Source organism: Thalia democratica, chromosome 3 (assembly GCF_965202585.1).
Source record: "Thalia democratica chromosome 3, ktThaDemo2.hap1.1, whole genome shotgun sequence".
In the NCBI taxonomy this organism is placed as follows: Eukaryota; Metazoa; Chordata; class Thaliacea; order Salpida; family Salpidae; genus Thalia; species Thalia democratica.
This window is the reverse complement of record NC_139167.1, coordinates 48332067-48345860: the sequence shown is the minus strand read 5'-3', so window position 1 is coordinate 48345860 and position 13794 is coordinate 48332067. Positions and strand designations below refer to the sequence as shown.

The following is a 13794-nucleotide window of genomic DNA, read 5'->3' as shown; positions in this document are numbered from 1 at the left end:
TACTTTTGTAATGAAGTTTTTGTAACATTAATTTTTTTACTTTTTTAAACGATTAATATTGAATTTTTTTTTTTGATTTTTAATCACGTTTTCATTAAAGTTTTGAGGAACTAAACTCTTCTGATCTTTAATAAAGTATATCAATAAAACACAAAATACAAGCGCAATTTATGTATAATATTTTATTAGATAAACTTTCAAGCTAAACATAATTAAGAAAATTACACTAAATTAGCCTTTAAGGGTACATGTTTATTCAAATTGATAGGAAAATTTTGAAAAAAAGAAAAAATATTATTGTTTGGTAAAAATTAAGACAAAATAAAAATCATAACGCTTTTTCTCATTTAAAAGATATATTACGTTGTGGAATCACCGTAATTAAATACATCTTCTAAAAATTTTATTGAGGGTGATTTCTTCGGGTCTAAACTTGTATCTGAAAGTGAGTTTTCATGAATATTTATAAGTTGTTGAGTTTCATTATCTGCATTTGAACTTGAGTCATCCGTTTTCAGACTGCTGCTTTCATTTTCATCATCTTCTTCGTTATTATCTTTTGCACTAAAAATCTTATTAAACTTCTCATAGTCTGCCAAAGGCTTTTTTCTGTAACAAAGTCTATCTTCTTCGCTCTGGCTGAAAAAAAAGTTCATGACTGGTGCAAATTGTTTTCCGTATAAAATTTCAGATGGCGCGTAAGAGGTTCGAGCCTGAGTTGTTCCGCTTGTGCTTGGAACACAACCTTCAAGTATCACAACAAACTCGTAACCGTGCGCTACCATGTGGTCGATGCCAATGTTGAAAAGGGGACTGGTTTCATTGATGACGTGCGTAATTGTCTGCGGAGCTCTCAAAAACAAGCAGTCGTCAGGACCGGATATGTCCAGTTTTAAGTTGGTTTGATGAAGTAAGATGCTTTCGTCTTCCAAGGTGTTGTGCTCTTTCACGAGTATCATTTGCACGTTGGCTTGTTGCAATGGGTTTTTACTCGTATCTCCAACTCTAAACTGTAAACAGTCATATTCTCCTATCTTTCGCATTACGCACACTTTGCTGAAAATGCAAGTTTTAGCATGGTTTTTTGATCTGACAAATTTCGCACTCAATTTTCCAATAATTACAGCAGTTAAAAGTTTGTTAAATAAGCTCTGAATAACCACGAAAATTATACCACTTGTACATTCAGGCGCAGTGCTTCTGCCACCATAACCTATGGTAGTCTGGGTTTCCAGTGAAAACAAAAAACTAGATAAAAACTTGTTGTCTTTGTCGAGTGAAGCAAAGCAAAAATTGTCTTCTTTTTCAAAATCATTGTTAACATATGCAGCAACAAGGTACAAAAGTGCAAAGAAAGTCCAGCTAAAAACAAATGAAGCAGCAAAAACTAACCAGGCATACCTCCATTTTAAATCAACTAAAGTTGTAAAAAAGTCTTTACAGTATATGTAAAACTTGTCCGGAATTTGTGTTTGTGTCACATTAAAATGTCCATCTTTTTGCATAAAGCGTAAGCCTTTAAAAGGCTCAACAATTCTGTAGCTCTCTTTTCTTTTTTTTGATGGTTTAAACCTAACACGTTCAATAAGCTGATCTTGGTTGTTCATATTTAACTTCACCTGTGTTTACAAAAAATTTTACTGAAGTAAAATATATCAAACTTTATAAAATAAGATTATTAAAATCTTTTAATTTGTTACCTATTTTAAAAGTATTTCGATATTAATAGTTTTTTATACCTTTCAAAGGATTATACTACAATTTTTACCAGTTTAATTTCATTTTACTGAATTGTTTATTCGTCGTGAAAACCACAAATATAAAAACTAAGGTTTTAATAAAAATCGTATTATTAACTCTCTAAAAAGATTATGAACAATAAAACATATCAATAATTTTTTTTTTATTATCCTCACACAAAACAAAGTACAAAAAGTTCTAGTTTTTAATGTTCAATTGAAATAAAATCTATCAATATCCATAAATTATATAAATATAAACTTCTATTTTCAGCAAGTTTAAGTAAGCTTAGAAATGTTAGTCAATAAAGTTCTTGAAAATTACTAATACATAAAAACAACTTTTAAAAAATGTTGTTAAGAAAGTTTGAACTTAATAATATTAATAAAAACCAAGTTAAATTTAAATGTTTTTAAGATTTTAGTTTTGAGTAGTATTTAAAAAAACAAGCCTTTATTGTTTTATTTACTGTTGACTGTGTAGTGTATTCTATACTTAGTTTTATAAGTGTATAAACTTACAGTTTTATCCAAAGCATAACACTTTTTATAAGTATATAATTACTTAACTAGTTTTTATAACATTTTAGTTTTGAACATTTTCTTTTATTTTCACAAAAGCGTTTAATATAAATTATTTCAAAACTACATAGTAGGTTATAATTCTGAACTATGAAAAAAAATTAAGTTTGTTTTAAAAAATAAAACTCTTTTCTTAATTATTTCAAGTCTAAACTACTGAGTCATCATAATTTTTATTTAAAGTTGTTTAAATAGCTTATTTTTATTGATAAACACAATCAAAACAAAACTTAAAAATTCATTAATTTAAATCAACAACATTAATATAAGAAATGTATTATAATAATATTCTACAAATATACTATCTGCATAAGTAAAAATTATTAAATTTAGTTTATAGATTGAAAAAAAAAATTAGTTGTAAAATACTAATTATTTTATTAGTCTTTCTGGGTAGCTTAAGAAAAAATCTAAAACAAATATTTTTTTTCAAAGCTCTTTTTTAATTACTTCAATTACTTAGTTTAATTTTATCAATAAAATATCTTTAAACAAGTCAAATTGTGTTTTAATTCGTATATTAAACTAATAGTTTTATTAGTTTTTCTAGTTGTTTTAACTACTTTAAGTAACATTATTCTTAAATTGTCAAATGATGCCAACAAAAATTAGTTTTTAAATAACAAAAAATTTTAATCAATTAAGCTTACAGCTGTTTTTTTAGTCAGGTATTAAGAACAACTCATACTTATTTTTATTGTATTATTCACTTAATCTTCTGTAATACTTTATAAGAAAATTCTGTTATGTTGTAATATCAGATTAATTAAAATAAACTAATTTTTTTATCAAAGGTGAAAGCGATGAAAAGTTTTATACTGAAAATACACAAAAAACATCTGCAATTTATGATATTTTTAACAATATTTTTGACTAGTCTGATTATTTAAGTTTTTAAACAAAAAATACATATGTACTCACTTATAGTTAATACCATAGTAACTATATTGTATATGTATGTTACTCATAGTTTCACAATAATACTACTTTATGGCAGTGTAAACATCAATATCATTTTTTAAAAAGCTTTTGTAAATCATCATGCTTTTTCATTTGTATTATAACTATAATCTTATGCAGTGCTTATTTTTAAAACTAAAAGTTAAGTTTTACTTTGTTATAGAATACTGTTATAAAATATAATTATAGAATTTTATTAAAATATTACTGTAATTAGAAAAAATAGATTTTAAAAAGTTAACAAGTGATTAGCAACTTTAATTTTTTACAATAATTAGCAGATTATTAGAATTTTAGTTTATTGTAAAAAAACTGAATATGTAATGGGATAGAATATACAATATAGTAAAGTTCAAAAAGTTATTAAGTTACTTGTTATCAACAATAATAGCGTAAAGACAAAGTTTAGGCCACTAGCAGAACAAACAAAATTACTCGGAGCTAAGCAACTAAATTCAAAAACATATATATAAAATAAACACAGCTTACTATACACAACCTGTTTCAATCATGGTTGTTTTATTTTTCACATTAAATCATTAGTAAAAGTCCCTTTTGTACTACTTTCGTGTACAGTTCAATGGAAGCCTTATTTTTTGCATAAATTTTAAGTTTAAACAAGCTTTTGAAAATTTTAAACTCTAATAAAAACTTTTTAGTTTTTACTAATGATAAATTTTTGTAAAAAAAAATAATAGACCCAAAAATGATTTAAAAAACATATTTTTGCTACAATTTAAGTAAACGTGACGACAATAACCCACTTAACAATTAATATGTAACTAAATTGTCATAAGATGCTTATTACTAACACTTATCTCTAAAAATATTTTTATTTCAAAACCTACGAATTAACTTTTTCTAAATTTTAAACTAAAAACAAGTTGTTGTGGCTCAATGACTGAAAAGTTTTCCTGTACTTCAGTCCTTTAGACCTGAACTATTTTTTTGGGCATCGATTTTTTTATTTTTTTAAACAAAAGAAACAATTATTCTTTATTAACTTCGTTGTTAGTTATAACTAAATTGTAAGTTAATGTTCTATTTTCAATAAGTAAAATTTTTTAGCGCAGTCCAAACACTACTTCCTTCCATGAATACCAATTTGCAAAAAAAAATTATACAAAAGGCTTATTTTAAATCCATTCATTCATAAAAGTAACCGTGATATAACTTAAAATTTTAAAACTGTATTCTTTTATTTTCTTATTAGTGTAAGCTACATATTTTTACCATTTCATCTACATACTAAATTTTAAATTATTTCTTAAACAATATAGATTTAAAAATAAGTAAAGCAATGAAAAAATTTATCGTGTTTAAAATTAAAAAAAAGTAAATAAGAGTGGAAAATCTATACTTAAAAGATATCAATGACTCTTACAAGTTTATAATATAGTTTTACTTAATATAATAATAATAATAATAATAATAATAATAATAATAATAATAATAATAATAATAATAATAATAATAATAATAATAATAATAATAATAATAATAATAATAATAATAATAATAATAATAATAATAATAATAATAAATAATTGTTAGTCTAGCCTTACGACTTTAAGTTTTTCAAAAATATTCTTCAACGTAATTAAGCATGTTAAACTTTGCTGAAAAACATTTTATCTATACGGCAGGTGCACAGTTGTAGGTAGCTTCAAACTTCAGCTTAAAAATTATTATTACGTATTAATTTATAATATATATGGCTATGAAGTTTTTATTACTTATCAAAAATATATAAACATTCTTTATCAACTTGAGTCAAAAAATAATCTAACAGTATTCAAAAATGAATTTCTATTTAAACCTTTTATATGACATAACGCAGTTATGCAGCCGCGTAGGTACACAATAGACTACTTTACTTGTTTATTTTAAAAATAACTCTTAAGTTTAAAGTCATTAGCTATAACAATGTTAACTCAATAGAAGGTATAGAGCTGTAAATATAGATTACAGCTTTGACATAAATCTACCATTGGCAGATGAGTTTAATTTTTTTTTGTTTATTATAGTTTATTGAACGGAAAAAAAGGCGCTCAAAATATTTAATCTTAGGACCTGGTGCTCAAAGAACCTTTCGGTTATCGAGTCGCACACCACGGATACATTTTAACATCTTGTCCAGGACTGTTTAAGTTAGACATATATTTTTAGATATGTCATTTTTTTGCAACCAACAAAGTATTATTTGTTAATAATAAACTTATCTTTTTAAAATACAGTAAATATTTTTATGTACTTTTTTGAAGTCGGGTAAGAAAAATAAAGATAACTTTGTAAATTGACAGGATTTAGACAAAATTCACAAAGTAAATTACCAATCTTTTTGCTAGTTAATTTATACTTCCAAATTTGGTCATAAACTGGCAAACTAAAAAAAAAACTTTATTAACATTACAAATTAATTGTTTCTAAAAAGGCAGAACTATTTTTTACTACCATTGTCCTGAACAAGAATATAAAAGGTATCCGTGGAGTTCGAATCGATAACTGAAAGGTTCTTCATGTACCAGGTCGTAAAACCAAATACTTTAATATTTTTGTCGTTTAATAAACTATAACCTTGTGGATTATAATACGTATAGTCTACGTAATTTTATTATTACAAAAGTTTCTATTTTAATCATTCACATTCTTTTTATTTTTGCCATTTTTACAAGTGCTACGATTAAAAATGTAACAAAGAACTAAATAATAAGTCAGCAAAAAAAAGGTATCTACAAACATGATATATAATCAAGTTTTATTTGTAAGTGCACCAATTAACAAATTTCAATAACTTAAAACTATGTATTTATCATTTTAAAAGCATAACTTTTTTACTTTAACTTATACACAGATTAATTTCAATATCTAATCAGAACTCACATTTTTTTCTTTATCTATAATTTTTCTATTATCTACAAAGCAATACTTTTTAGGACTTCAAAAAATTATTTTTGTCACACTTTAAAAATAAAAATTACAATGTTGCTGACTTAAACTAATGTCAGCAATTTTATTGGTAGTACACAAATAACTTTAAAATAAACAAAAGTTAAACATATTTATATGGGGAGGGTCAAATATGCATGAAGACACTTTTGCCCGGAGGGTAATTTATGCATGAAAGGACACTTATGCACGAGTGAAAAATAAAAAAATTAAAAGAAAAAAATACTTACCAAGGGTAAGAGTTAGGAGGGGTAAAAGTTATTGTGAAAAACAATACAAATCAAACAAAAAAAAAATTAAAATTAATAAAAAATAAAATACCGCCCAAGGGTAAAGGATAACAGTGATATAGTTAAAAGAAAATAAAAAATATTAATAATAAGAAAAAAGGTTACCGACAAAGGCTATAAGGGGTAACAGTGATATTTAAAAAATTACAAGAAAAAAAAGGGAAAATATTACCGATTAAAGGTAGGTGTTAGAGGTAACAATAGTAGTAAAAAAAAGTTTTAACCCGTGAAAAAATGACGCCATTCAAATACGGCCCTTCGAGTATTTTTAATACCTACTCCGTTTATATTTCATAAAATGATAACTTTTTTCTTTCAATTAAAATGATTTACTAAAAATCTTAAAGAAGCTGCTTTAACCCTAGGCCTAAAAGGCTTTAACTAAACTTAGACATTACTATTGAGTGCACAACTATTCAAATACTGACAAAAAAAAAACAAGAATTCTGGGTAATTGTTCATTATCTATTTTAATAAATATTATTCAACAAAAATTTTTCACATATTTTTTAACTTTAAAAAGCATTTTAAGGTTCGGATAAAATGTTTTAATTTTTACTAAATTTAGTAACATTTGCTGACGATTAAATTTCTGTTTTTTTATTCAGATTTTCTTTTTACAATCATTATCTTATTATTTAAATTCGACATGAGCTTTTTGTTAAAACCATATATTAGTTTTTGATATGTGTTTCTTTTAATGTTTTTTTTTAAATTAAATGGTCATTAGCCAAGATTACCACTGATGACTAGCCTAAAAACAGTTTAAAACTGTTTTAGAATGTAGTACACTTATTGTTAAAAATATGAAATATTTTAACCGTTATAGATAATACATCTCCATTCAACCTATTTTTAACTTTTAATTTTCAGACTATTTGTCCAATAAAATTTCCATTAATTCAAACTGAATGTTTCTCATATAGCTCTGAATAGTTTCTTTAAAACTTTGTCTGTACAATAACTTAGTTTGTTTCGTGTTTTAAAATCCAGCAGCTTGTTTAGTTAATTTTTAAAAAAGACTTTGAATTTTTTTTATAAAAATTTAGGAAAAAAAGATTTCTTACTAATTTGTTTAAAATAAACAATGTTTAAGAAAAGAAAATATAAAAAGACTATAATGAGCCTTTTACTTTTAATTTTACAATAACAAACTTACTAGAGTAAAATTCTTCTGCTGTTACCGGTTTAAAAAAGAAGTAAACTGAAATTTATTTAACTGTAAATCAAAGATATCCAATTAATAATTTTATTTTGTATTTTGAACAAAGTATATTGTTAAGTTTGTTTTAAGCGCTCTATCCTTGTTAAGTTCACTATAATTACTAACTACCTGTTTGTAACATGTGACTTTGGTAGTAATATTACTTAAATATTTTATTTATATATAAAAATAAGTTGTCTTCAAAACTATTGTCACCGTCACCAAAAAAAAAGTGAAAATTTAAAACTGCGATAACAAATAAAATGAATTAATTGAATATTAATAAATAGAAATTATCAAAGTGATTTATTTTTATTTTTTTAAAGCCACGAAACAAATATTATAGATTACATAAATATAATTTCCTAAAAATAGTAAAAACTTTAAAATAAAAATCATATTTCTGTTGCACTGAAGACTATATATTTTCCATATCATTGTTGTACCTGTAAATTTATATATAAATAATAACATAAAAATCAATATAACAATCAACACATGTTAAATAAATTTAAAAAATATTATTAAAAAACTAAACAAATGTCTATTTAATTATTAAGATTTATTGTATGTGTTAATCATTTAAGTTTTTTAGATAGTAACTAAAAAATCATTAACAAGAAGCATATATGAACAGAAATTAGATACTCAAGTTATGTAAAATTTTACTGTAAACTAGAGCTATGTGTTAGTTATAAAAAAACGTTGCTTTAATAAAAAATCATAAGAATAAGATAACATTTTTTAGAAGTATAAATGAGCTGACATAAATTTTATATTTGAAGTTAATATCAAAATATACCAAATATATCGACATAATTAACTAAACAGTGAAAAAAAAAACATTAAAGAGAAAAGTTTTAATAAAAGAAATACTACATAGACCACAGAAATCGACAAGTATATAATACCTTTTCATTTTTAAACTAAACAAATACTTCCCACTCACTTTTAGCTGTTTCGGGTGAACTTAATTATTTTCAAAAGTTCAGGACCTGCTTTTCTTTCCATTATAATTTCACCATCCATTTTATACTCTTTTTTAAACAATTTAATTATTTGTTCTGGCTTGTTTTCTTTTATAACCACTAAGTAGAACACACCACTAAAGATATTATAATTACTATATAAATATGTTTATTTATTTAAAATGAATTATTAGGTAACACAAACCTTTAAATTTAAACTTAATTTATAAACAAAAAGTTTTTAGCTACTATTATATTAAGTCATAAATAGTTTTAAAAAGCTTTAACAAGTTATGTGCCCACTATACAATGTATTACTTTTTCCTTTTAAAAATAATCTTACCAAAAATAAAATACTATTACTATAACTGGTTCAGTTCAGAATTATCATAAAATTACTTTAAAAAATAATTTAAGATAAATTAAAATGTTATTGGGAAATGTTTTACACTCAACAAAATATTCATGTACAGTACAATTATTTATTTGCAAACTATTGTGTTGTGCAAATTTTGAGAAAAACTGCTATAGAATATTAGATTCATCTAAAGTCTTTATTTTATTTCAAAACTAAAAAAAACTGCCTGAGAGGTGTGGACTAAGATTATACTATTTTACAATTAAAAATTATTTTTAAATTATAAATAATTAAGTACTGCTTACTTTAAGTTATATAAAAATGGTTGTGGTCACTAGTAAAGTAAATTAGTAAAACTTTTAACTGATTAAAAAAAAAATTACTGTCACTACAAAACTGTATAAAACTATATTCATTTATAGCATAATCAATTTATTACACAAATTAACTTACTTTTCTGATAATAAAGAACTGACATTAGGAAAAAATCGATCCATAACAACTCTGCCACAATCTCCGCCCGCGTATGTTGAAGCTACAAAATCTTTGTCAATTTCTTCATTGTAAGTCACTACGTACGGAGGATTGAATATCAACACATCTACCTGCTTTCTCTTATCTATTCCACTAACCTAAAACAGTATTTTTATTTGATTATTTCAGTTAAACTAGTCTACCTTTTAGTATGATCTTTAAAACTTATTAACTTCGTGATGTCAATCCAGCAGCTTTACTTGGTGTTTTTGAATTCCCAGCTCAGCTTTTTCTTAATAATCAAGTAACTTGAGACAATTATTTAAAATAAAAAATTATGAGAATGTTCTAAGTTTTATTTATATATAGAAGTCTTTAATCATTTTTTAGTTTTCTACCTTTATATATTGTGATATATTTTATTTATAAAACAAAACTATACCAAGCTGTTTTAAGTTTTATGTAAAAGAAATAATTTAAAATTATTGATATTAAACTATTACAACTTAAAATTGACTGTTTTGTGCACCAATGAGTTTAAAACACCATTAAACACTTCTACATACTAAACTTTTTTAAAGTATATACTTAATTAACTGAGCGTTAACAGAACATTTTCAATTAAAATAAGGCACTTTTTGAAAATTTAAACATTAATAAAAACTATTGTTTATTTATTTGAAATCAACTTTATAGTGGATTTAACGTTTGTTAATAAAATAAGTTAAAATTTAGCTTCATCAATGAAATACAGCTAAATATTTTCTTACAAGTGTTTTAAAAATACAGCTGGAAAAATAATTAATTTTAGATAAGTTAAATAAAACTAAAATCTAAGCTTTATTATACTATCATTAAAGCAACGGTTTATAATATAAAAACTTACTAAGTCAGTTTTTATTACATCAACTTCACCACCATTAACTAAAAAGGTTTCTTTAATGCATTCAACCGCCTCAGGATTTCTATCTGTACTTCTGTAAAATACTAAAAGGTTTCAATTATATGTTGTTAAAGTCTTGAAAATATATTTTAATTAAAAAAGCTTAATTTAAACAAAACTATATATAGATGTTTAGTTAAAATAAAGCACAATTGTATTATAAGGATTTTTTTCTTAATAGTGTTTTAAAAAATTAAATTGTCTTAACTGTGACTTACTGCAACGATTTACAAAAAAAAAATAGTTATAAAAAGCTGGCCTGAGTCAAAACAAACTAAGTTTAGTCTTTTAATTAAACTTCAATAAAATGTTTCTAATCTGACACAATTTACTTTTACCTTAAGCTTGTTTAGAATATGTTATAGTAAAGAGCACATAAAAATCACTAAGAGCATGACAGTAAATACATGCACTAAATGCAATAAAACCACCTTTGTAAAATTGTAGAAATGTTTTCAAGTGTTTACTCTGGATTGATAGTAAACAAGTTAATTTTTTATCCTCATTCAACTATTTGTAAGTGAGTATAATAAAAAAATATAACCACTGATTGAAGCATATTGAAAACTAATCAATTTTACTTATATAAAACGACTTTAATTTAAACATAATACGACAAAAAATTATGTTAGCTAGTTTTTTAATATTTATTATAAGTAGTATCTTTTAAAAATTAATGATGACTAAAACAGCACTTTGAAATATTATTACAAATTAGAGCTAGCCAAAAATCAGAAAATATTTCTAAAAATTTAAGAAGCAACACAAAACTATCCGATAGAAAAACTGTAAAAATTAATTATTAATTCAAATTAATCTTTCTTAGAGTTAAAAAAAAACTTTAATTTAATCTAAAAGTGTGGCAACCCTGTAACATTCATAACATTGATGCATATATATACAAAATATACTTTTATGTCTTTATATGTTATTTATATTATAACAAACCAAATTTAAATATAATTCAAACTACAAAACATCAGTTATATATAAAGGACTAAACTAAATTATACTTTTTTTTTATAACTTCTAAACAGTTTTATTTTTATTTTTGAACAACCTCATTATTGATTACTAGTATAACTTTTAAAAATAGCAAAAACCTTGACATTATAACTAATGACTATTTCATAATAGAAATTTAAGGGGGTTTGTTTAATTTGATTTAAAATGTAAAGAATTACAACAAACTAAACTAAAATAAAAGCTTTTATGTGACTATCATTTATAAAAAAGTCCAAAAAAACTAAATTTGATAAGTTAGAGAAAATACAAAAATATATAGAAAAACTATTTTAATAATTTAACAATAACATTTATAAAGACAAAAGTAATACTCCTTTAAACATTTTAAACTAATTCTAGGAAATAAACTTACAAGTACTGTGCAGAGTTACCAAGGATTGACTTGACAAAAGATAAAACGATCCCTGAACCTCCACCTACTTCCAAACATAATCTCGGCCTAAATTGATTGATTAAAAATTTACATATTCCTACTGATATAAATTGTGCATGTAATATTAGTCTATATTAAAGTATAATATAAATAATTATGTCTTTAAAATACAATGACTTAAAAAAAAAAAAAAACATATAAACAAAAGTATAAATTTATTTGAGATTGAGATAATATGTAAGTTTGTTTACTAGTGTGTATACATATTTTTATTTCACTTAAACACAGTTTAATTTAAAATAAAATATATTTGAACTTAAAAGACAGTATACTATGTAGTACAATATTAAACATATTTAATGATTTACATTAGAAAATTAAACTTTTATATTGGTGTAAAACTCTATGACCGCAAGGTCTCTTTAAACACCAGTTCTTTTGGCCAAATTTTTGAGCATCATTTTCTTTGTCATTTTTAATAAATTTAATTTAAAAAAAAATAAGAATTTTCACAGTAATATTACAGTGTTTCACACTTAAGGCTTACAATTAACATTAGATTAAGGTTTATAAATGAATTGCAATAACAGTTTAGTAAAGTTTATTTGAGCACAACAATATTTCACTGCTAAAAGCAAATCATCAGATACAATAGAAATTATTTTAGAACATAAATACATTATTACTATTAGTAACAAACATTTTTACTTGGTGACAGATAAATCAAAAAAGTAATAAAGTGTTACAATCACTAAATATTAAAGTTTTTCCAGTTAGTACGAAATCACTAAGTGAATGACATTTTGTCTAATACCTGATATATATACAATTTTAAAACTATTGTTATAAAATCAAAAAACCTAATTATAAACATTGTAAGATAAAATAATTTTACTAAATATCTTAACTTTTTCACAAGGTTATTTATGAAAGTCTTAAAATAAGTACTGAAATTGTAGAAGTTAAAAAAAATCAAAACTAATGTTACATTGGATAAAGAAAATGTCATTTATTCTAATATCTAATTTTTTAAACTACTTTTACTTTCAATATTTGTACATGCTATATAAAAAGCAAAAACTCTTTTAAGTTTTATTTTTTAAAGCACTTAATGTGCTAAATTTAATATTGTAATTTTTTTTTTTACTTTTATAATTTTTATATTATTTGTGCTATTACTTTTTTTTAATCTTATACTAAATTTGTTTAAAAAATAATTAGAATTAACTTACTTCAAATTTAGTAAGTAGTCTTGGTCCTTTTCTAAAGCATCGATCAATAAAAATGTGTCTTCTGCTGGCTCATAAACATTAGGGTATTTTTTTACATGGTTATAAAAAGGAGTAGCCATCTTGTAGAGACTTTCCTTATAAACAATATTAAAATTACAATTATTTACTTAACTAAAAAATAGACTAATCATCTTTGTCAAATTGCTTATAAATTGTTGTACACCATAAAACTCTAATGTTTACGTTAAACAGGGTTGCCAAACGTTTTTAAGAATTTCCTCCAAGGTTTTCGAAAAATAAGTTTTTGAATTTATTTTTAGTTTAAAATTAAATTAAATTTAAAAATTTCCTTAATAGAATAGGAACTAAAAAAAATACACTGTAAAGCGACTTTAATTTTTTTATAATTAAAATGATAAATTAGTTATAAATTTCAGGCTTTTTCAAGTTTTTTTTTATGGAGTTTAAGTTCAAAATTCTAGGTTTTTTCAAAATTTCTTAAATCCAATTTTTTCTAGATTTTTTAGTCTAAGTTGTCGTATTTTAGTTTTTTTTTTTGGCAACTCTGATTAATAAAGGTATAACATAAATATTAAAAAAAAACTACAAACACAGTTCCCAATAAAACTTAAAAATACAATTTCTGTATAGGAAAAAAAAATTCTAGTCAATTTTTAAATATAACTGTCAGAAACA

General features: G+C 23.4%; 2 protein-coding genes across 2 annotated transcripts; both read right to left on the bottom strand.

Moving 5' to 3' along the window:
* Positions 1-247: 247 nt before the first annotated feature.
* On the bottom strand, positions 248-1614 carry LOC145831613 (ATP-sensitive inward rectifier potassium channel 12-like). Its single transcript, XM_082938919.1, has one exon. It carries the CDS (start codon positions 1605-1607, stop codon positions 360-362), a length of 1248 nt encoding a protein of 415 aa, XP_082795045.1. The 5' UTR covers positions 1608-1614; the 3' UTR covers positions 248-359.
* A 6506-nt stretch (positions 1615-8120) lies between these two features.
* LOC145831705 (methyltransferase HEMK2-like) lies at positions 8121-13263 on the bottom strand. The gene is made up of 6 exons (XM_082939019.1): positions 13099-13263; positions 11846-11932; positions 10411-10501; positions 9504-9682; positions 8674-8829; positions 8121-8170 (listed from the first exon to the last, which is right to left on the bottom strand). Exons 1-5 carry the CDS (start codon positions 13215-13217, stop codon positions 8676-8678), a joined length of 630 nt encoding a protein of 209 aa, XP_082795145.1. The 5' UTR covers positions 13218-13263; the 3' UTR covers positions 8121-8170; positions 8674-8675.
* Positions 13264-13794: the final 531 nt, after the last annotated feature.

What these genes read in the sequence shown, in the direction of transcription:
- LOC145831613 (XM_082938919.1), bottom strand. Translation starts at nt 1,607, where the DNA reads ATGAACAACCAAGATCAGCTTATTGAACGTGTTAGGTTTAAACCATCA.
- LOC145831705 (XM_082939019.1), bottom strand. Translation starts at nt 13,217, where the DNA reads ATGGCTACTCCTTTTTATAACCATGTAAAAAAATACCCTAATGTTTAT. An exon ending in GGTAACTCTGCACAGTACTT is followed by an intron (nt 10,502 to 11,845) that starts GTAAGTTTATTT and finishes AGTATTTTACAG; the next exon opens with AAGTACAGATAGAAATCCTG. An exon ending in ATGTAATAAAAACTGACTTA is followed by an intron (nt 9,683 to 10,410) that starts GTAAGTTTTTAT and finishes ATACTGTTTTAG; the next exon opens with GTTAGTGGAATAGATAAGAG.